General features: G+C 43.2%; 1 protein-coding gene across 3 annotated transcripts in view; it reads left to right on the top strand.

Annotated features, from left to right (window-relative positions):
- Window positions 1–22,065, top strand: part of psme3 (proteasome activator subunit 3) — a 47,006-nt gene extending 24,941 nt beyond the window's left edge. Inside the window, exons 6-12 of one of the 3 annotated variants that reach the window (XM_085966429.1) lie at window positions 4,196–4,308; window positions 4,915–5,007; window positions 10,021–10,089; window positions 13,790–13,857; window positions 14,560–14,614; window positions 17,000–17,086; window positions 21,590–22,065. In XM_085966429.1, coding sequence (XP_085822555.1) covers window positions 4,196–4,308; window positions 4,915–5,007; window positions 10,021–10,089; window positions 13,790–13,857; window positions 14,560–14,614; window positions 17,000–17,086; window positions 21,590–21,670 — 566 coding nt within the window. In that variant the 3' untranslated portion in view covers window positions 21,671–22,065. Of the gene's footprint in view, window positions 1–4,195; window positions 4,309–4,914; window positions 5,008–10,020; window positions 10,090–13,789; window positions 13,858–14,559; window positions 14,615–16,999; window positions 17,087–20,780; window positions 21,549–21,589 lie in introns of those variants that run through there. The other 2 variants (XM_085966431.1, XM_085966432.1) reach the window with 2 other exon arrangements.
- Window positions 22,066–24,315: the final 2,250 nt, after the last annotated feature.

The following is a 24,315-nucleotide window of genomic DNA, read 5'->3' as shown; positions in this document are numbered from 1 at the left end:
GCATTCGCACCTGAACGACCAGATTTAGGAACAGCTTCTTTCCCAGGGCTGTCATCCTACTGAACTCCACAAATAAACTCTAAAGTCTGCACATCTGCCAATGCACTTTATTATGTTTATGTTAATGTATTACAAGCCAAATGAATGTTGAATGTTTAAATGTCTTAATCTAAATGTACACTCTCGGGAGCCGCAAGCCTACATTTAGTTGTACTGCACTTGTGCACTAACAATGACAATAAAGTTGATTATTATTATTATTATTTTTTGTTTTATTTTTATGCCAAACAGGGATGAATAAATTCTGTAGTTCATCCATGCGATCTTTAAATGTTTGCCATTGCCTATCCACCGTCAACCCTTTGAGTAACATTCCCCAATCAATCCTACCCAACTCGCGCCTTATACCATCGTAGTTTCCTTTATTTAAATTCAGGACCCTAGTCTCTGAGTCAAATACTTCACTCTCCATCTTAATGAAGAATTCTATCATATTATGATCGCTCCATCCCAAGGGGCCTCGCACAACAAGATTGCTAATTATTCCTTATTACATAATACCCAGTCTAAGATGGCCTGATCTCTAGTTGGTTCCTCGACATATTGATCCAGGAAACCATCCCGTATACATTCCAGGAATTTCTCCTCCGCAGTATTGTTACTAATTTGGTTAGCCCAATCTATATGTAGATTAAAGTCACCCATGATAACTGCAGCGCCCTTATTGCACGCGTCTCTAATTTCCCGTTTAATGCTGTCCCCAACCTCCGCATTACTGTTTGGGGGTCTGTATACAACTCCCACTAATGTTTTCTGTCCCTTGGTATTTCTCAGCTCTACCCATACAGATTCTCCGAGCTAATATCCTTCCTTACACTTGTGTTAATCTCCTCTTTAACCAGCAATGCTACCCCACCTCCTTTTCCTTTTTGTCTGTCTTTCCTGAATATTGAATACCCCTGGATGTTGAGTTCCCAGCCCTGGTCACCCTGGAGCCATGTTTCCATAATCCCAATCATATCATATCCGTTTATCTATTTGCGCAGCTAATTCATCCACCTTATTACGAATGCTCCTCGCATTAAGACACAAAGCCTTCAGGCTTGTTTTTTTAACACTCTTAGACCTTTTAGAATTATTATTTACTGTGGACATGTTTGATTTAAACCCTTGATTACTCTGACTGCTACTTTTGCTTTTCTCCTTTCTGTCTTTTGCTTCTATCCTTGTTTCCCTTTCCTCTGTCTCACTGCACAGGTTCCCAACCCCCTGCCATTTTAGTTTAAACCCTCCCCCACAGCACTAGCAAACACTCCCCCTAGGACCTCTGTCCCAGTCCTGCCCAGGTGCAAACCGTCCGTTTTGTACTGGTCCCACCTCCCCCAGAACCGGTTCCAATGTCCCAGGAATTTGAATCCCTCCCCCTTGCACCATTCCTCTAGCCACGTATTCATCTGAAATATCCTTCTATTTCTACTCTGACTAGCATGTGGCACTGGTAGCAATCCTGAGATTACTACCTTTGAGGTCCTATTTTTTAATTTACCTCCTAACTCCCTATATTCAGCTTTTAGGACCTCAACCCATTTTTTACCTATATCGTTGGTACCTATATGCACCATGACAACTGGCTGTTCACCCTCCCCTTCCAAAATGCTCTGTAGCCACGCCGACATATCCTTGACCCTTGCACCAGGGAGGCAACATACCATCCTGGAGTCTCGTTTGCGGCCGCAGAAACGCCCATCTATTCCCCTTAACAGTAGAATCCCCTATCACTATAGCTCTCCCACTCTTTTTCCTCCCGTCCTGTGCAGCAGAACCACCCACGGTGCCAGGAAGTTGGCTGCTGCTGCCTTCCTCTGATAAGCCATCTCCCTCACCAATATCCAAAGCGGTATATCTGTTTGAGAGGGGGATGGCCACAGGGGACCCCTGCACTACCTGCCTGGTGGTCACCCATTCTCTTCCTGCCTGTGCATCCTTTACCTGCGGTGCAACCAACTCCCTAAATGTACTATCCACGACGTTCTCAGCATAGCGAATGCTCCAGTGCCGCAATGCGGTCTGCCAATAGCTGCAGCTGAATACGCTTCCCGCACACATGGTCGTCAGGGACACAGGAAGTATCCCTGATTTCCCACATAGTGCAGGAGGAGCATACCATGGCACCGAGCTGTCCTGTCATGACTTACCCTGTAATTAATTCAAATTAAATTAAATCAAATTAATCCCACCAATTACACTACAATTAAATGATATACTCAAGGGCCCTTGTTTAACAGCCATCCCCGCTACACAACAGAGACCCTAGAAACTATAAACCACAAAATTTAAGTTTGGAAAAAACGAGAGAGAGAAATACTCACCAACCAATCACTTACCTGCTTTCTGGTGACATCACACTTCGATTACTTTTTACTTCTCTCTCCCGCTCTCGGAGCTCTGAGATTGGTAAGCCTACCTGCGCCTCGGGCTCGCCTTTTATCGCCGCCGCTCCTCCCAGCTCCGCACTGCCGCCGCTGCTGCTGTGGGGCCTACCTGCGCCTCGGGCTTTCCTTTTATCACTGCCACTGCTCCTCCCAGGTCCGCACTGCCGCTGCTGCTGTGGGGCCTAGCTGCGCCTCGGGCTCGCCTTTTATCGCCGCCACCACTCCTCCCAGGACCGCACTGCCGCTGCTGCTGCTGTGGGGCCTACCTGCGCCTCGGGCTCTCCTTTTACCGCAGCCGCCCCTCCCAGGTCCGCGCTGCTGCTTTAGCACAAAGGAATTTAATTCTATGCATTATTATCTCTTTTCCCCCCCCCCCCCCCCGTATGGCATATTGCACTTTCCAATTGTGTAATATTGAGATCTCCCTCAGGAAAATGGAAGGAAAAAAAGTATGTGCTGAGCCAAACAGGACGATGTTAGAAATAAAAACTGGAAATGCTCAGCAGGTCAGGCAGCATCTGTGGAGAGAGAAAGAGTTAACGTTTCACGTTGTTGACCTGTCCTCATCCATTCGTTAGGAGGAGTGACCAAAATCTTGGGTCGAAGCGGTGGGTTTTAAGGTCACCGTCATAGAGGAGGTCATTTGTGACTTTGGTTTCAGTGCTGTGGCAGGGGTGGAAACCTGATGGAGAGATTCAAACAAGAGTTGTGAGAACGATTGGCACGTTTTCATCTCTGCGACCAGAAGTTGAAGGCAAATCTGATTTATTGGGCGCAAATCTCCCCTTTCAGGCAGTTGCAAGATTCTCCGATGTGGAAAGGCATTTGGTCAAACGACCCAGTTCCTAGTGGGTGCCAGTACAAACTGCGGGGCTACCCATAATTTCCTACAAATTCACAATCTCCTTCAATAAAAGCGCAAGAGGAGTGAGTTTGGGAGGTGGGTGCGTCTCTGATGGAGTAGCCAGCACTCCTGATAATACACAGCATTCGGACAGAGCTGAGGAAGCCTTGCTTTCGATCTAGTGTTTGGTGCATCTCGCGTGGGAGTATTTTCTGGTGGAAGCCAGAAAAATGTTTCATTTCCTAGCAATTACATCCCTTGCCTTGATGAGGACAACAGAAGCCATGTCAAAAAATAGACGACTTTTAAAAACAGTTAATGGACGTGAGACTGCAAAAATGTGACAGGATACCTGATTGGAGTGTTTCACTGAGAGCTCAAGTACTTTATATTGCATAATAGTACTTTTGACTGCCCATTTGGGATGTAATTTTCTTAGAAATTACATGTTTTTGTTTTTGGCCATCTTGTCTGTCATTACACAATCTTAATTAAATCCCTGTCAGTGAGTTCATCCAAGGTTGCTCACAATTGGGGTTTAGCCATCCGTACGCTGGGATTCCGACAGTACAGATAAAACTAATTGCTGCAATTCTCAAATTAAAAGTGCCAGATGCTGGAAACCTTCAGTAAATCTGTCCAGTGATGAGCTGTTTGTTTCTCGCATCAGAACTATTCGAGTAAAGGTCCAGCGCTTAATGGTTTTTTTTCCAGCTGCTGTTGGATTTGCTGTGTGTTTGCAGCATCTTCTGTTTTTAATTTTGGGAGTTAAAAAAACTTTTGCTAGAGCTACAACAGTGCGGTAATTTAAAAAAATGCATTTAACAAAATATTTTTTTTTATAAAAGAAAAATGCACAACGCACCCTGATGGTTTTCCTCTGCTTGATCTGATGGTCTTGTTGAATTTGCAATTACAGGTACAAAGGTGTTTGTTATGCCAAATGGAATGCTGAAGAGCAACCAGCAGCTGGTTGAGATGATTGAGAAAATAAAACCAGAAATCCGGACACTTATGGAGAAATGCAATACAGTAAGTGGCATATTGTGCGACTGTAACCTTGAGTGCAGCTTGGGCACTGTGCAGTTAGCAAACAATTTATTTTAAAATTTGTTTGTGGTATGGTGCTGCACTCCTGCAGTTGAGTTCAGATAAGATTCATATAACAAGATTTTGAGGGGGATTGGCAGAGTAGATGCTGAGAGGCTGTTTCCCCTGGCTGGAGAGTCTAGAACTAGAGGCCATAGTCTCGGGATAAGGGGTCGGCCATTTTAAGACTGAGATGAGGAGGAATTGCTTCACTCAGAGGGTTGTGAATCTCTGGAATTCTCTGTCCCAGAGGGCTGTGGATGCTCAGTTGTTGAGTATATTCAAGGCTGAGATAGACTTTTGGACTCTAGGGGCAGGATTTTCATTGGGCCGTGGAGGCGGGATTGGAGGCGTGGGGGGGGGGTTAAAATCTCGAAATCGGGGGCACGAACCCATCCCACCCCCAACCCGCCTCCATGCCAGTTTCAAAGGAGGCGGATACCCGACCTGTGCTGGGACCCGCCTCCCCGAGGCGGGAAAGGGATTAGTGCCAATTAACTGTCTGTTAACAGGCAGTTTTTAGCCTAATCCCTATTTTTATTGCTGAAGTGTGGGATTCCCAACGGCTCCAAACCACGCCAAGTTAGCGAGGCGGACCGTCGGGCTGAAGGGCTTGGAGGGTTCGAGATGTCCGGTGTTCAGGTGAGTGATGGGTGCATGAGTGCAGAGGTAAGTGTGTTTGGTGTGTGTAAAGTGTTTAAAGAAGTTTTACTTCCATTTACTTACCTTTACAGCCTTCAGGTCTCGGGAGTCCCTCATCTCACCGGCACAGAAAGCAGAATGGCCGCGAACTGTCAAAAGCTGCAGCATTCAGCTTTCTGTTCTGGAGAGATCTCTAAATCAGCCTGAGAGGAAGGAATTAACTTGGAGTACAGTTCGTCAGTGTTTGACAACTTCAAAGAACTGTCAAACATTGATATTTCATCTGTCAAAAGCTTTTGACAGATGAAATGTCAATCTGTGATATCGCCTGTTGCCGGGTGGCCCTTAATTGGCCTGCTGAGCCCGCTGGGCGGGCTCAACAAAGCCAATCAAGTGAAAATCGCGTGGGTTGGCCACAACTCGATGGAGGTGGGACTACAACCCCGAAAGTATCAAAATCCAGCCCTAAGAATCAAGGGATATGGGAATCGGGAGGGAAAGTGGTGTTGAGGTCGAAGATCAGCCATGATCTTATTGAATGGCGGAGCAGGCTCGAGGGGCCATATGGCCTAGTCCTCTTATTTCTTAAGTTCTTATGTTCTTCGATGAAGACAAGCTCAGTCCTACTAGGACCAACTTGCCATGGCGGTGAGAAATTCCAGCAGCCAGACACTTCCTCTACTGGCCAAACTGTGGAGAAAACATGTTGCAGACATCCAGTAAAAAATACTTTTCCCTACCATTTCCTCGGTGGCCCCTTTAAGGACCGCTGTCGAACTGGAAAAGCTATGCAGAGCTTGCACAGCGTGTGTGCCACCTAGTTTTTCACGTATTTTGGTAGAAGAAGCTGCTGTTCTCGCTGCAGCCCTCCAACATATATCTGGAAACTGACCTCTAGTGATACAAAAGCTAAACCGATACAAATCGGTATACGCTAAGTCATAGTCATAGCGGCACAGGAGGAGGCCATTCGGCCCATCGAGTTGCGCCAGCTCTCTGTAGAGCAATCCAGTCAGCCCCATTACCCTGCTCTATCCACGTACTCAATACATCTATTTATGTAGCCCAAGATCCCATATGCTTTGCTAACCACTCTCTCAATATGTCCTGCCACCTTCAGGGAGCTATGCACATTAACTCCCAGGTCCTTCTGTCCCTGCACACTCTTTAAAACTGTGTCATTAAGTGTATATTGCCTCTCCCTGTTCCTTCTGCCAAAATGCATCACCTCACACTTCTCTGTGTTAAATTCCATCTGCCACTTGTCTGCCCATTCTGCTAGCCTTTCTATGTCCTGTTGCAGTCAATTGGTATCATCCTCACTGTTTGCCACACCCCCAAGTTTGGTGTCATCAGCAAATTTAGAAATTCTACTCTATTACAATAGCCAGGTCATTTATTTATATGTGGCCCCAGCACTGACACTTGGAGAACACCACTGTCTACCATCCTCCACTCTGAAAAACAGCCATTTACCGCAACTTGCTGTTTTCTGTCCTTAAGCCAATTCCTTATCCAAGCTGCCACTGACCCACCTATTCCATGAGCCTCAATTTTGTTAACCAGCCTTCTATGTTACACTTTGTCAAATGCCTTCCTAAAATCCATGTAGACAACATCCATTGCATTCCCTTCATTAATCCTCCCTATTACTTCATCAAAAAATTCAATTAGATTAGTCAAACGCGATCTGCCTTTTACAAATCCGTGTTGGCTCTCCTTAATTAGTTTAAACCTCTCCCAAGTGCCTGTTAATTTTTTCCTTGATTATTGTTTCTAAAACTTTATCTACCACTGATGTTAAACTGACTGGCCTGTAGTTACTAGGATTGTCCTTACACCCTTTCTTGAACAATGGTGTCACATTTGCCACTTTCCAATCCTCTGGCACTTCCCCCGCATCTAGGGAAGATTGGAAAATTATGGCAAGCCCTTCTGCTATCTCCTCCCCCAATTCCCTTAGCAACCTGGGATGCAAGCCATCTGGACCAGGCGACTTATCCACTCTAAGCATACCCAGCCTTTCCATCAATTTTCACCCCTTCCAATGCTTCTACCTTTTCCACTTCTACTGATATTTTGTCAGCATCCACCTCCTTAGTAAACACCGATACAAAGTACTCATTGAGTATTCTAACCTTGCCCTGCGCCTCTAAGCATATATCACCTTCTCTGTCCCTAATAGGCCCTACCCCGTCTCTTGCTACCCGCTTACTGTTTACATGCCGGTAGAAGATTTTTGGGTTCCCTTTTATGTTAACCGCCATTCTACACACTCATTCTCTCTTTGCCAATCTTATTTTCATCTTCACTTCCCCTCTCAACTTATTGTATTTGGTCTGGTTCTCCCTTGAAGAATTCATCTGACATTCATCATACGCCCTCTTTTTTGTTTATCATCTTCTCTATCTACCTCGTCATCCAAGGAGCCCTTGCTTTGATTCCCTTACCCTTCCCTCTTGTTGGAATGTACCTAGCCTGTACTTGGAACATCTCCTCCTTAAAGATCACCCATTGTTCCGTTACAGTTTTTCTTGTCAGTCTTTGGTTCCATTTTACCCTGGCTAGATCCTTTCGCATCCCATTGAAGTTAGCCCTATTCCAGTTTGGAAGTTCCACTCTAGATTGTTCCTTGCTCCTCTCCATTGCTGATGAATGATAAAATTGTTTGTATTGTCCTGCCCCAGGCAATTGGAAGTGAATATTTTCAGAATTGTTTCACCAATAGCTTCTTGCTCTTCATCCGGAATATCATGACCTAACTCCGCCTTGTACATCTCCTAAAACAATATTCACTAGCACAAGATACTTACAAGGTGATTGACACCCAAGGAATTCTACCCCAGTGAGGAGTCAACAACTGCAAGAACAGAGAGGAGAAAAGTAAAAGGAGAACAAGTAAATCGGTCCCACAGTAAATAAAAATGTTGCCAAATGTCCTGTCGGACGCGTAGAACTGTGCTCACTGTACGGATACAGAATGAAAATATAGGATTCACCACGGAAGGAGCATGGATGATAGAGGCAGGAGTCCAGAGGAAAGGTCCACTCCATATGGATTGAACTGGAGCAGCCTGAAGCTAAAATGGGTAGGCAATGCCATTGGTCCTCCTCTCCCCCGCACCCCATGAATTGCACATTGCAGGATATGATGCAAAGATGCTCACTGTCGACTATACAGCATGATGCCCAGGAGTACTTAAAATAAATAAGGAAGTCTGAGAAGAATGTTCATCTTGAGACCAGTTCTCATGTCCAGTGATCCATGCCTTCATGTATTACCTGAAGAATGAGAACCATCCCCCCCGAGGAGCTTTTGATTGTCTCGGTGTAATCCTACCCCTTTAAACTAAAACAGTGAAATGCCAATTAGGAAAAATTATTATAAATTTTTTTTTTAAACTATCTGACTCCTCTGGTAAAGAATCTTAATGCACGTGCTTGGAGTTGGTGTATAATGTGCATTATATTTGGACTGAGTCACATGAATCTGAATTCTGTATAAACAACTTGAAACGTGTATTTAAGTAGCTTAATGTGTTTGTAATGAAAGCAGCAACATGAAGACTGGTTCTCAAACATTTTTGGTTGAAGGACCCCTTTCAAATCGATTAGTAATCACAGAACTCCCATCTAAATTATAACACTCAATATGAAAGTGCTGCATGTAAAGAGTGTTCTAATGCTTTTAGGAAAACAAACATTTACAGTACTTACAGATATCAGTGAGATGGGTGTGCCTGCTTCTCACTGTCTATCCTTGGTGTGATGTTTGACAATTTATTTAAAGCTGCACTTGGTGTTCACCTTCCTACTTGTCACATTTTAAGTACCTTCCTAAAAAAACTACTGCTCATCTACGAATTCTAATTATGAACCTTTTTTAATACCATTTGAAATTGGAAAAAGCCTCAATTTTAATTCAATGCTAAAGAACTGAAATAAAACGAGTCTGGGAATGGTGCGGTACAAATAGACACCAGGAAAGAAACACACAGCCCGAGAGTGGCCTCTTCCTTCCCGCACTTACTCTATGTTCTGGGATTAGATTCTAACTGAACAAAGGATCCAGAATTTCCGAAAAAGAAACCAGCATTCAAACTATCTAAAGGCAAAACAGACCATAATTGAATCCGGCCCTTTTATTACTAAATTAATTCGTCGCCTCCAAATATCTTGATATAGTTATCATTCGTGCACCAGGATGTACTCTTAAATATTATTCACAAAACCAAAGGTGGCAGAATTTTCAAAATAGTTGATTCTTCGCTAATTTTAAATTTTTCACGAACTAGAGGGGGATATGTGCGAGCAATGGTGCATCGAGATCGGGAACTGAAAACATGTGGATTGATCTAAAACAGGACAGTGTATCAGTAAATTAACTCAACGATCTCTCTTGACTCCTTTCAGACAGTAACCAGCTCTTCCTCTGATACTGTATGTGGCTATGAAAAGAGCCTTTGGGTTATTGGGTTCATTCTTGGACACTCTTCGTGCTCCCAGCGTAGGTTTTCCTTGGCAGCAGCGCAGCTTGGATATTAGGCACCCCCCCCTCCCCTCCCCCTGCCCCGAGTGATGGTCACCCATCCCAGCAACTTGTTGAGCTCCTCGTCGTCGCGGATGGCCAGCTGCAGGTGTCTGGAGATGATGTGGGTGGTCTTGTCACGGACCCCAGTTTGAGAACCACTGGTTTAGAATACTAAAAATGAGCAAAATTCATTAATTTGACTGCAGAAAAACTCGCCCCCAGTCCTTTCCACACTTTTGATTATAATAGAAACCAAAGACTGTGGTTATTGGCAAATAGTCAGTAAGCAAAGCCAAGAGAACATTTAATTCCTTCCTTTCCCCTCCCATAAGGGATTATTATGCGGTAGGGGGGGGGGGAATTATTACTCCAGATGGGAGAGCTTTGCTTTATTTATATCGTTGCTCTTTCATGCTGTCTAAATTTCCTGTAAATGTGGGTTGTGCCGCTGTGTAATATCCATTCTTTTGAACATGCTTTAGGTTAAAATGTGGGTTCAGCTATTGATACCAAGGATAGAAGATGGCAACAACTTTGGTGTTTCTATTCAGGTAATACCTTTTGTCGTGTGTAGTATTTTAGATTTGCTCCCACTTATTTTCTGCACCCCTCTTTTTGCTATTTATTTTGCACTTCGGGATGAGTTTTTCTGCTGATGAAGCGGTGAGTTGTCAGCTGGAATTGGAGTGCCTTTCCACACTAGCAACGTGTCAGCAGCGAGCGCGCTCAGCTCATGCAGTGTGACCAAATACATGGTAAAGTTGCCTGCACTCTGCCACAGCTGCAAGCCAATCAGAGTACCACCTACTTTACTCATTCCAATTGTGGAATTGCAGCTAGCTTCTGTGGAATTGCATATCCACAAAGGATGCCATTGAGATTGTCCAAACTCATTTCACACACTACCTTTGCTGCCGTGAGAGTGTGGCTTCCTTCCCCTCAATCTGGACTGCATTCAAACCCTGGTCCCAGATCTGAAAAGGCAGCCTGACAGTGCACTGCATCATGTGGCCGTTTCCTCAGCTTTCCCTGCTTTGTCGTGCTAAGAAAACAAAGGGGTGATGGGCAACGTTCCCTCTAAGCCGCGCAGCCAGCCCGGGATCGGCTTTTTCAATGTTAAAATTCGCTCATGCGCAAAACAGTCAAGGGGCCGCGCACCCAAAAACAATTACAGGGAACCTTGGTGATAGGACTGCTAATCTTATCGCATATTTTGCAAACTGCGTGCGTATATATTCTGTTATCATAAAGTATATATGAATGTGCGCGTGTGGATTAAATTTTTAATAGTGCACTTCGATTTCTGCTGTTCCTAGCTGATTGTGCCCCCTTGATTTATTACATTACACTTATTTATTCAAGTGTAGAACATTGTAAAAGTTCCAATACAAAGTACTCCCCAGAAACATTAGTAAAACTGTAAAATTTCTTAGCTGTTTAAATGTACGAACAGACACACGAACCCACCATGTTACATTCTAACCCAAACAGACTTATTGGGTGCATATCTGGTTTCTGACTGACTGCCATTCATTTTAAGTTGGAACTGGCAACTTTTCTTGCTCTTCGATGCCAATCTTGGCACTAAAAGTTAAGTTTAATCATGGCCAGGGCACAAGCCCTATGTGGCAAGTCTCACTAAGGCTGCTATGAACTTAAGAATGCCACTTTTCATGTAGGCTATCTTTTAGACATATGTTTTAAGAGGAGGGTTACTTGAGATTGAAAGCACTCTTCTCTTCACCCTCCGCCCCCACCCCCGCCGCCATAGTTACCCATCAACTTCCACGCCCATATAGTTGTATTGGAAGTTAAAGGAGCAGTGGGGAGAATAAATGACTAACCCTTCCATAAGAGCATAAGAAATAGGAGCAGGAGTAGGCCATTTCGCCCCTCGAGCCTGCTCCGCCATTCAGTGAGATCATGGCTGATCTTCTACCTCATCTCCACTTCCCTGCACTATCCAAAAATCTATCGATCGCTGTCTTGAATATACTCAACGACTGAGCCTCCACAGCCCTCTGGGGTAGAGAATTCCAAAGATTCACCACCCTCTGAGTGAAGAACTTTCTCCTCATCTCAGCCCTAAATGGCCGACCCCTTACTCTGAGACTGTGACTCCTGGTTATAGACTCCCCAGCCAGGGGAAACATCCTCCCTGCATCTACCCTGACAAGCCCTCTAAGAATTTTGTATGTTTCAATGAGATCACCTCTCATTCTTCTAAACTCTAGAGAATATAGGCCTAGTCTACTCAATCTCTCCTCATAGGACAAACCCCCCCCCCCCCCCCCCCCCTTCGTTGCACTCCCTCTATGGCAAGTACATCCTTCCTTAGGTAAGGAGACCAAAACTGTACACAACACTCCAGGTGTGGTCTCACCAGGGCCCTATATAATTGCACTAAGACGTCTTTACTCTTGTACTCAAATCCTCTTGTAATAAAGGCTAACATATCATTTGCTTTCTTAATTGCTTGCTTTACCTGCATGTTAACTTTCAGTGATTCGTGTACAAGGACACCCAGGTCCCTCTGAACACCAACATTTCCCAATCTCTCACCATTTAAAATATATTCTGCTTTTCTATTTTTCCAATCAAAGTGGATAACTTCACATTTCTCCACATTATGTTCTTGCCCACTCACTTAGCTTGTCTATATCCCCTTGAAGCCTCTTTGCCTCCTCCTCACAACTTACATTCCCACCCAGCTTTGTATCATCAGCAAACTTGGATATATTACATTTGGTCCCCTCATCCAAATCATTGATATAGATTGTGAATAGCTGAGGCCCAAGCACTGATCCTTGCGGTACCCCACTAGTTACAGCCTGCCAACCCGAAAATGACCCGTTTATTCTTACTCTCTGTTTTCTGTCCTTTAACCAATCCTCAATCCATGCTAGTATATTACCCCCAATCCCATGAACCCTAATTTTGTTTAATAACCTCTTGTGTGACACCTTATCGAATGCCTTCTGAAAATCCAAATACTGTACACCACATTCACTGGTCCCCCCTTATCTATTCTGCTAGTTACAACCGCAAAAAGCTATAACAGATTCATCAAACATGATGTTCCTTTCATTAAATCTGCGTTGACTCTGCCCAATCCTATTATTATTTTCTAAGTGCCCTGTTTCCACGTCCTTAATAATAGATTCTACTACTGATGTCACGCTAGCTGGTCTGTAGTTCCCTGTTTTCTCTCTCCCTCCTTTCTTAAATAGTGGGGTTACGTTTGCTACCTTCCAATCCACGGGAACCGTTCTAGAATCTATGGAATGTTGGAAAATGACAACCAATGCATCCACTCTCTCTCCAGCCACCTCTTTCAAAACCCTAGGATGTAGGCCATCAGGTCCGGGGGATTTATCGTCTTTCAGTCCCATTAATTTCTCCGGTACTGTTTTTTTTTTTACCTAATAATTTCTTTCAGTTCCTCATTCTTGCTCAACCCCTGATTCTCTACTATTTCCAGGAAATTTTTTGCATCATCTTCCATGAAGACAGACACAAAGTATTTGTTTAATTTCTCTGCCATTTCCTTATCCCCCATTATAATTTTGCCTGTCTCAGCCTGTAAGGGACCCACATTTACTTTCACTAATCTTTTCCTTTTTACATACCTATAGAAACTTTTACAGTCTGTTTTTATGTCTCTCACTAGTTTACTCTCATTCTATTTTCCCTTTATCAATTTCTTGGTCCTCTTTTGCTGAATTCTAAAATCCTCAGGCTTGCTACTTTTGGCAGCATTATAAGCCCCTTCCTTTGATCTAATACTATCTTTAACTTCTCTTGTTAATCACAGTTGGACCACTTTTCCGGTGGGGTTTTTGTGCCTTAAAGGAATGTATATTTGTTGTAAATTATGTATTCTTTAAATGCTAGCCATTGCTTCTCTCCATCATACCTTTTAATGTAGTTTCCCAATCTACCTTAGCCAACTCGCCCCTCATACCTACGTAGTTTGCTTTGTTTAGATTTAAGACCTTAGTTTCGGATTGAACTAAATCACTTTCAAACTCAATATAAAATTCTATCATATTATGGTTGCTCTTCCAGTTTGAAATGGAGATTTTCTCAGAGTAAATCAATGGTGACTGTGCTTTTAATACAATATTAGATAACCTGAACGAAGATTCAAACTTGGCAAAACAAGTTTAAATGCTTTACACAAACTTTGCAGTCATAATGTCATCGCACTTGCTCGATCTCTTTGTTTTCCCTCCCCCCTTACAATTAAAGGAAGAGACTGTTGCCGAACTTCGAACAGTTGAAAGTGAAGCCGCTTCATACTTGGACCAGATCTCCAGGTAGGTACAGATCTTGGTGTGTAAATCATTATCTGGATTTATCCATTAGTATATTTTAGCTAGAACTTTTCAGAGTACAAACATCAATAGCTTTGCATGTATTCTGTTTAAAATGTTGACTTTTTGATATTTTTAAAAGCTTCAGAGCAGTAAGTGATTATGTTGATGTGCCAAGCATAACTAGTACAGGTAGACTATCCTTTATCCGAAAACCTCGGGACCAGCCGTGTTTCAGTTTTCGGAGAATTTCGGATTTCTGAAGGTGGGTCGGCGGGGGTCGGGGTCGGCGGGGTGGTCCGCGGGGGGTCGTGTGCACGACTTACGCTGACGCTCAGCGTAAGTCGGCAGGGGTCCGCGCGGGGGTCGGGGTTGGCGGGGGGTCGTGCGCACGACTTACGCTGACGCTCAGCATAAGTCGGCGGGGGTCGGGGCCGGCGGGGGTCCGCGGGGGCGTCGACAGGGGTCGGGGTCGACAGGGGCCGGGGTCGGCGGGGGGGGGGTCCGCGGGGGGTCGTGCGCACGACTTACGCTGAACGAAAAAACCTTCGGTTTTTAGAGGGTTTCGGTTTTCGGAAGTTCGGATAAAGGGTAGTCTACCTGTATTACCTTTGAGTTTTATGGGTGTAAATCATACTCCGCTTTCTGGTTCTACAAGCCTACAAAACCTGATTTAAAACAAACCATATATTTGTGTGTTTCCAGATACTACATCACAAGAGCAAAATTGGTGTCCAAAGTAGCTAAGTATCCCCATGTGGTAAGTGGAAATGAAACTATTTTGATGCGAAAGTATATGTCATCAAAATTAACAATAGGTGCAGGGAAGTGTTTTGAAGTACAGGAAACTCTCGTTTAAACGGCACCTAAATATCCGGAATTCTCTATTAACTGGCAAAATTCATACCCCGAAAACAACACCTCAATAACCGGCAATGTTGCCGAGTCCGAGTCTCCCGCGGTGGCTGAGTTGGTCAGTGGGGGTAGTTCTCCAAACTGCCGCTACTCGGCTTCTTGGCGCTGTCGGAAGTCTGAACACCTCAATAACAGGAGTCTGACTCTACCGCGCTGCCGGTAGTCTCTTCCGATCCGCCATTTTTCTGTGTCTCTCTCCATCTTTATCGTGAATTATCTCCCCCACCTTGCGTTATGGGATTCTGTAGGTGAGTACCCAATTACTGTATGCTGCACATTTCTTGATTTTTTTATTTTTGTTAAAAATAGCCTCGGTAGATAACCCTTGTAATAAATCTCATCATCGAGAAACTACCTATGAAATAACACTGGATGGCCAGCTGGTGGCGCCGTCCAAGGAGTATAAATACTCGGGCGTTGGCCCCAGCTTGCCAGGGACATTTTGTAAGACAAGGAACTAGTGAAGTACAACTAGACCTCCATGTTCTGAAACAAGTTGATTATAGCCTTGCATTATGCTCAAACCAAGTGCGTAGTGAGTTTTATTACATCAACCCTCCGTCATCCGGAATTTGTAATCAACCGGCACCATCCCAGTCCCGTCGGTGCCGGATACCAGAGTTTCCTGTACATGCATAGCCAGTTAGTTGGCTAGCGAGCTCCTGCAGCCAAACCCTACAAAATTACAAATAGTTAATCACTCTTTTTTTCGAGACTTATACAAAACCTTTTGATCTCCTAACACAATGGCTATTGCGGGATAAGGATTTATTCTATCCTAACATTGTGATTGAAATGAATAGAGATCTGTTCCGAAAATGGTGAAAAGAGAAAGGTCCATTTTACTAATGTATATATTTTTTTTAATCCACGGTAGTGGCAACAAGAATTCCGTGTAATATACTGTGGCAGAGAACAAAAAAGACTTCTTGCTCTCGGCCAGTCTGTCTGGGATCCCCGGAGTGGAAGCTAAATACCACTTAAATTTAACCTTCACTGCCAAGTAGAGATCTACGGGGGAGCGTGGTATGTGTGCCCTAAAATAAAAGAAAGTCATTTTCAAAATAAAGGTGATTGAAGGTGCAGAGAAGCTTCAGTTCCTTGTGGTCAGAGGCAATTGAATAGTATCTTTAAATTAAAAAATTATAAACAAGTCATTCTATTGGTCACAAATGCTAGATGCAGAGGTATGCATTAGGAAAAGCATTTTGTAAGCTGACATTACTCAGCACTGATATTCCTTCTCCTAATTAACTCATTATAAAATCCCAATTAGATAGGAGCTAATTTTGTGCACTAGCTTTGAAAACTTTTTTTTTTGCCTCTGCAGCCTGGGTACAAATCTAGCCCGGACTAACTGAGAGGGGATATTCCGAGCTGAAGTGGAATGAGTTAGGGCAGTGTCCACTTTGTTCCCGCCGATAGTCCATTGCAGTCCCACTCTGGGCAGCCGCGATGTCCTTCAGAAGCTGTTGTTAAATGACATTGTTGGAGCAGACTAAAAGAAACTGTACTTCAAATCTAACCCATGCAGTTCCTGACTTGAGAGTGTTTGATACTGACATTAAGTGCAAAAGTGATTTTTTTTAAATAATAAAAATTCCCAACACTAAACTCTGCCAGGACTACAAAATTCATCAAAAATATTACCACAGGTATTTTGTCTCATTTACATTCCTCCCTAACTAGATGAACAGAGTTCTACATGCCACCATATATATTACTGAACCACATGTAATACTTAATGTTGTGTATTTTCCTTGTGTTGAAGGCTGGTATATTTTTTTTCCTGTGGTGACTGGCTTGAATTTCTCCAACACCACACAGATGGGCAAAGTAGGTTTTTTGTGGCAATTCTTTGGCTCTTTTGTCCCCATCTCTCTCTCTCGCATTAACTCCTGTCGGGTCTAGGTTCTTTGCCAGATACCCTACAGCACCTCACCTATGAGGAGGGGGTATCTCACAGCTGAGCCAAACTCTGTCCTCCGCTCTAATCTACAATGCGCACTTTGTGATCAGGAGATGGTGGCTGACTTTCCCCTCTGTCGCCGAAGAATGCTACGGTCAATTGCAGTATCACTGTTGCCAAGCCTGCTAAAATTGGCTAATTCAAGATATTAGGATTGGTGGGTAGCGTTAGGTGCTGGATACTTGAGGATTGATCGCAGTTTGCAGCATTGCTTTTTTAAAAAAAAAACTGGAGCAATAATTTACCCGTTTCTGTTTTTAGGAAGATTACCGGCGCACAGTGTCTGAAATTGATGAGAAGGAATACATCAGTCTTCGATTAATTGTTTCCGAACTGAGAAATCAATATGTAAGTAATAAATTCCGTCCAGATCTACAATAATCCAGTGAAAAATCTTTTCCCGGCACTTTTGCTTTTCAATATCTCGAGCTGTGCTTTCAAAAATGCTATTTCAGCATGGCAGTAATCTCGTGCTCTTTCACTTCTTTCCCCCTCAAAAAAGGGTGTTGCTGCTCCGAAAAGAAAAAACGAGTGCTACTACATAATGGCCCAGAAATTCGGGTCGGAGGCTTCCCGCGGGTGCAAGCCCCCGACCTGCACTTACCTACCGCGCCAGCCGTTGAGCTGTGGGCCCCCGTGGGATTCCGATCCTGGGCCTGCTCCAACTGCCGGTGCGCAGTGCTTGCGTATCCCAGGGGCCCAGTTAGTTTGAAGCGTCCCCTGGGATCACGTGGGCCATGGAGAGCCAATGATAGTAGGGAATGCTTCATTCATAAGTTTGACAGGAAGACCTGTCAAACCTATAAATACTATAAGCCCCAAAACATCACTAAATCTTCAAATAATTTTTTTTTAAATCACATTTTTAAAATAAACTATAAATTACATGAAATAACTTTTAAACAATAATTTAAATTTTTGAAAAAATTAATTACATTTTCTAACAGGGCTAAAAATAAACTTACCTTTCTTTAAAGTATTTAAAAATAATAAACCTGTGGAAAAAATGTTTTAATTTTAATTAATTCACCACTTACCTTGTAAAAAGCAGGCCTTGCGCCTGCTTTTTAAAAGCGTAACTCCTGGAGACTTACCCTCCCAGGAAAACCTGCAAAAAAAAAAAAAAAGTACGTTTGATGCGCACGCGCTGCCTCTCCTGCGCACGCGTTCCACCTCTGAACCCCTTCTTTCAGGGGAACGGAAGTGCCGGTTTCCTGCGCAGTGCATGCACGAAACTGGCACTTCCATTGGGCTTACGGGTGAGTACCCCGTGCGTACTCACCCGTGGAGACCGGAATTTCTGGGCCAATAGCGTTTTCCTGGGCTTTCCTGTGGGGATTGTTTGATGTGGGCTGGGTGCTTCCCTTTAATAGTGGAGATTGGGAATTTGCCCTGTGGATAATTGCAGGTGCAAATCAGCATTCCAATTCTCCAATATGTTGGGAGGGCCAGTGCGTTTTTCCCTTTCTCCCCTTAATATAAAAACCTATTGCTTGTCAACCTGGGTCATGGTATTGGTAAAGAACACTGAACTCCTACATTAGGGAGTCTGGCTTTATGAGCTTGTCGAATGCATTGCTAAGACAGTGCTGGTCGCCATATTATAAAAAGGATACAGAAGCACTGGAGAAAGTGGAGAGAAGATTTACAAGGATGATACCAGAAATGCGAGGGTATACATATCAGGAAAGGGTGAACTGGCTGGGTCTCTTTTCTCTTGGGGGGTGGGGGGGGAAAAGGCTGAGGGGGTAACCTAATTGAGGTCTTTAAAATTAAGAAAGGTTTTGATAGAGTCAATACAGAGAGAGTGTTTCCACCTGTGGGGAAGAGCATAACTAGAGGCCATCAATATAAGATAGTCACCAAGAAATCCAATAGGGAATTCAGAAGAAACTTCTTTACCCAAAAAGTGGTGAGAATGTGGAACTCGCTACCACAGGGAGTGGTTGAAGCGAATAGTATAGATACATTTAAGGGGAGGCTAGACAAGAATATGAGGGAGAAGGGAATAGAGGGTTATGCTGATAGATGAAAGTCGGGAGGAGGCTCGCGTGGAGCATAAACGCTAGCATGGACTGGTTGGGCCGAATGGCCTGTTTCTGTGCTGTAAATCCTATGTAAAGACTGCATTCAACGAACGTTGCTAACCCTGCATTCGATATCCCTCCCTCGATTAAGTTAGAAAATTAAATGGATATTTATGATACAACTGTTATTTTGTTTTTATGATCTGGGTTCACATTTAACCCAGACTGATTGATTGGATGAATATCCCTTCTCTGCCGGTTAAAGACTGAAGTGAAATGGTCAGTTTCAATCCAATTCCTAATGGTGATCAAACCACTGCAGTCTGAATGTGAGAAGTCCCAAGGATAACTGGTACAGGAAATCATAAATTCATTTTGGCACAGTGCAAGATGGCTCCCAACAAAAGTTGAGGAAAAGTCACATTGTTGCGGGCAGTATAGAATAAGCCTTGCCTCACATCTGATACATGCATGGCAGCAGTTGATAGCATTGAAGTGCAAAGTGAAAACTACTTTTCTTTTTACCACTGCCTATTGCGTAATGACCCCCTAACTAGTGACTCTCCTGGGGGGTAAGAGAGATAAGCAGGTCTCTTTGAGGTTAAGATGGCTTCAAGATCACATGCCTGCGAGTGGAAATTCAGAATCAAGTTTACCCTCTTAGATTCTGTAATGCGATACCCGAGATCAACAAATTCACAAATCTCCAGCGTGCTGGCGATTGACTAGTCGGTCTGGCTCACCAATCAGTCCTGGTGGGTTAAACCTGTTGGGATTCTTGCCAATTGGTTTCAGATAACCATGCACACCATTGCCCTTGCCAGTAGGATGGTCTTAGCTGGGCAGGCAACAGGAAGCTTACCAGTTCTCCGATGGTGATTTTTAAATGGTTAAACTCCAGCAGTTACCCCACTACACTTCAGGGCCTCTAAGCCACGATGTACCAGCTTGTGCTTAAGCTATCTGGACTTGGATAAATGTGGTGGGCCCCTACAGGGAGAGTGTGTGCTCCAAATTGGGCAAACTATCTGTATAGACTTCTCAGTAGTTTGGTTTGGAGACTTCTACATATGATGTTTTTTTCTGTATGTCAAACACCCAACTGACCAAAACAAGCTGTGAAGTACAGGAAACTTTCGTTTAACCGGAGGTTAAATGTCCGGAAAGCTCTATTTACCAGCAAAATTCAGGAGCCGTTTCCTATAAGTTTTTTTACTTCTCGTTGCTTTTTTTTCCCCAGTCAGGCTCTGCAAGGTCTAGCTGAAGCTGTTGCTTAGCTACAGAGACGCTTTTAAGCTGCGGCCGACTGTTTTGAAGCTGTAGGGTTTGTTGATTCACCGGAGCTCAAAAGCTCCGTATGTTTTAACATTAGCGCTGGTTTCTACGGCAGTTTTGATGGTACAGCACCAGCTCGGTCCCGTCAGTGCCGGATACCAGAAAGTTTCCTCTATCCTTATAACCTAGCAAGCCCAAACCACACAGTCTGAGTGCTTTTCTCCTACTCCCTTAATTCCACCCCCGCCCCATCCCATTCGTTTCAAAATAATTTGGTTTGGAAATTGTGACTCGTGCATAAAATGAGGGAAGAGTTGTGGAAAGATAATTTCACCTTTTGCTCCTATAATGAGTAAGTTGATGCCTTTTATTGTACTGTCTCACAATGCATGTTGTTGATACCATCCAGTTTGAGAATAGCCTCACTCTGCTGGGTGGGGATAGAGTGAAAGGTCACTTACCACTGAGGTTTTTGGGTCTAATCAAATCTGCTGGTGTCAAATTGCACGGAGCTGGAGTTTGAGTATGGGGGAACGCCATTTTGTTTTGTTGCAGAGCTGTGCTTATGAAGTTCCCTTACATCACATTCCGTGATTGATGCAGATTGGGTTTTAGAACTTGTGCATTCATATATTGTTCAGTTTTTTAAAAAAAAAAACTAGATATTAAAAGATTCAAGTACAGTTTTGGTTGATTTATTCTCCAAAACAAGGTGATGTAAAGCAACTTTCTGTGCATAGCTCTGAAGAGGAAATGCAGCGAGAAGTCCTTGTCTCCAAAAATGTGAGCTACTTGCAGTTTCTGGTACCTGCAGCTTTGTTCAGTCGAATGAACAAAAGAGCACTCTAATGGTAAGTCACATTTTTGGGTTATGCAGATATTTAGAGTGGGGAGGGGGGTTATAAAATTTCCTGGACTCTAAGGATCTCTGAATTGCAATGCCATCAATTGTGGGATACATCCATACAAGTGAATTCCTGAAGCAGATACCAAATGTTTTCTGGGAGGAAAGCCCAGGCTGTTCTTGCTCACCTGTGAAAGCACATAGGCAAAGAAAGGCCTGAGAACACACTTTAGGACACAAAAGAAACTTTTAAAAGCATTCTGGCTTTTTTTTGTTCATGAAGGTGAGCCTCTTAGTACAGACGGTTTTCCTTTTTCTGGCAACCAGGGTCAGCAATACATTGTCGTTGGTCAGGTAGATTATGGTCAGATGTCAACTTTGTTCTACTCTGCCCCAACAATATGCCTTAACTTAAAACTCAAAAGACTCCCGCTGAATCGGTCAGCGTGAATTATTCAACTTCTCACACCAGCTGTCCTTTTCCCGTCATGAATGAGATTGCCAAAATGCGATCGCTTGCTGCTCCAAGCATGCCGAGTTGTAACTGTCCAAACTCATGTTGGTAGATGTGTGATAGACTTTCATCCCAGCAGTCATGGTTCGGTTTGCACCCAGGTTCCATAGATTAAAAGATACCAACTTACTGTCTGCAGGGAAGAATAAAATTGTAAATTTAAAACATCACTTTTTCCCCCCCCCCAACAGGTAACGTTACATGACATGATCATCAAAAATATTGAGAAAATCAAACGACCCAGGAACAGCAACGCAGATGCACTGTACTAACATGGATGCTTCGTGAAATGGAATTTGACCTTTGTAACCCCAAATAGAAGACCAGGATTGCCTTGGCTTGTTACGTGAGATTGGTCTTGCTGAGATGGAAAGAATTGGGTTGAAAAATGAAGCACAGTTAGTTGCATTTTAGTGAAGTAGCTGAAAAAGGATTTCCATTCATCTTTTATTTTTGTGACGTATAGAGGTTTTTTAATCCTCAGGAATTCTTTCCCATTTTGCTTGACAGAATCTCTTTGTAATGTACAGTATTCGTGATCTTAGCAAGGAATTCTGTTCAGAAGCAGAAAACACATTTTTCCATTTCTTTCACATCCTTCACCCATTTAAAAAAAATCTTGTGATTCATGAAATATGATGTACAAAATATCCTGTAAATTCTAAATGGTTAGTCATGTACAACTTTTACATACAGGAAACCTCCCACAAAACACCAGCCACATGTTTGCAGGCTGCAACTTGTAGAAAGGAGCAACTATTGCACCATATTTTACGGTACACTTACTGTCTGTTCCCTTTCCCTTCCCTGATTGCCTGCAAATGTTTTTTTTTAAAAAGAGAAGTATTTGAAAATGTTCTTTTAAAATAAAAAGTTGTGCTGTACGCTTAGTGTGAGCCTCCATAGTGGGGATAAATGAAGTTACAAATTCTACGTAAATTACGTATTGCTATGATTTTTCTAATTACCCTAAATTAGGATACTGAGCTTTAGTTTCTCCAGCTTAACTTTGTTTTCAGCTTCCTTTTCTTGTGAAGTTGCTCCCTGTTTTTAACTCCATCTCTGCACTTTGCTAAGTGCTGCCCATTCACTTTTTTTTCTTGCAAGGGTTGAGAATGTTGTGCTCATTAGTCAAGAGCTGGGGGGAGGGGGGAAATTGCAAGTCACAAGTTTCTAGTGAGCCCAACCTTCAGACCATGACTACTACAAAATTCTCATAACTTAATAAAACATTCCTCCCAGATAATGTGTGTTGGGGTCTGTGTGTCTGATAATGTGCGCAGTAACTTTGTTGCATTTTTGTAATCTGATAATTGCCTTGAATGACGCACAGGAGTTAACAGGAGAATTGCGTTGAGAGCTACAGAACAAAATGTGATGTTTTCATGCAGATTGAGGTAATGGTGTTATCATGCAAGCTAGTCTTCTGGGTTTATAGAATCAAATGGCCATCAATCAGCAATTAAATTGAAACGGATTAATTTTTTTAAATGGTACTTTAAGAATACTGCCCTACTCATTAGATTTGTATTTCTAATTTTTCTTCATTTAATTTGCTTTTCTTCACTTGTCTTTTTTTCTTTCCTCACCATCTTCTTTGCACCAGTGTTTGCTAGCCATCAGGGTAAACAAAGCCAACTGAAGTACTAAAGCATGATGGTGGCAATGAAACCCAAGCCTTTTGTTAGTAATTATGTTTTTCTGAAATAATTGTATCAAAGTCTGCCGCAAACCTTTTTTAAAATGCTGCTGACATTACAAGAATTAAACCCACATAATGTGACTTGCATATAATTAGCGGAGCATCTTTTGGCCCAAGAAACTGTGGGCCTCTTGCTACTCAAAAAAGCAGCTCAAGCACGATTTACCTCTGCCAGGACTGCACTGACTTTTACCACCGTCAGCTGTGGCTCAGTTGGTAGCACCCTCGCCTCTGAGTCAGAAGTTTCTGGGTTCAAGTCCCACTTTAGGGACTTGAGCACAAAAATCTAGGCTGACACTTCAGTGCAGTACTGAGGGAGTGCTGCACTGTCAGAAATGCTGTCTTTCAGATGAGATGTTAAACCAAGGCCCTGTCTGCTCTCTCAGGTGGATGTAAAAGATCCCATGGCATTATTTCGAAGAAGAGCAGGGGGGGTTAGACCCAGTGTCCTGGTCAAAGATTTATCCCTCAATCAACATCACTAAAACAGATTATCTGGTCATTTTTACATTGCTGTTTGTGGGAGCTTGTTGTGTGCAAATTGGCTGCCGTGTTTCCTACAACAGTGACTACACTCCAAAAAGTACTTAATTGGCTATAAAGTGCTTTGGGACGTCCGGTGGTCGTAAAAGGCGCTATAGAAATGCAAGCTTTCCTTTTCCTTACTGGTACTTATAATCTGTTACAAAATTGTTGACTCCTTCAAAACTTGAGCAATAGGTTTTGCTGAAGCTGTCTCCTGCAGCTGGTTTTTATTTTCAACAATGCAAACATTGTCCTGACTTATCTTGAAATGATTTGTATCCTGAGGTCTCGTAGGACTCTAGGGGACTGAGTGCTTTTCCAAAAGCCCTTCCTGCAGTCTTGAATAGATCTTTGCAGTAGAACCTGTTTTGTAGTAACAGTATAAGCAGAAATTCCATATATATTCTGCAGCTGCAAGTGTCAACCCACTATTCTGTGGGTTCATTGTGGGCTGGAGCTTTACTGTTAACGTTGAATTCCGCCACTCTTTCTGGGTAACGGGCTCTGGTGTTCTGCGTCACTGCTGAATTCTTCTGTTCCGCGGCTCCATTTGACTGACTCTCAATGCATAAAAAATTTCAGAAAGAATGTCTGAAATTAATTACTTGGTGCAAGGAGTTTAGTGTAGAGCCAACAGAAATAAAAATAACTGAAATGTGGACACCCGACTGAGTTAAAAGAAAAGTCTCT

This window comes from Somniosus microcephalus, chromosome 24, assembly GCF_052327205.1.
Source record: "Somniosus microcephalus isolate GS21.2 chromosome 24, FLI_Smic_1.0, whole genome shotgun sequence".
In the NCBI taxonomy this organism is placed as follows: Eukaryota; Metazoa; Chordata; class Chondrichthyes; order Squaliformes; family Somniosidae; genus Somniosus; species Somniosus microcephalus.
This window is presented reverse-complemented; position numbering and strand designations above follow the sequence as displayed.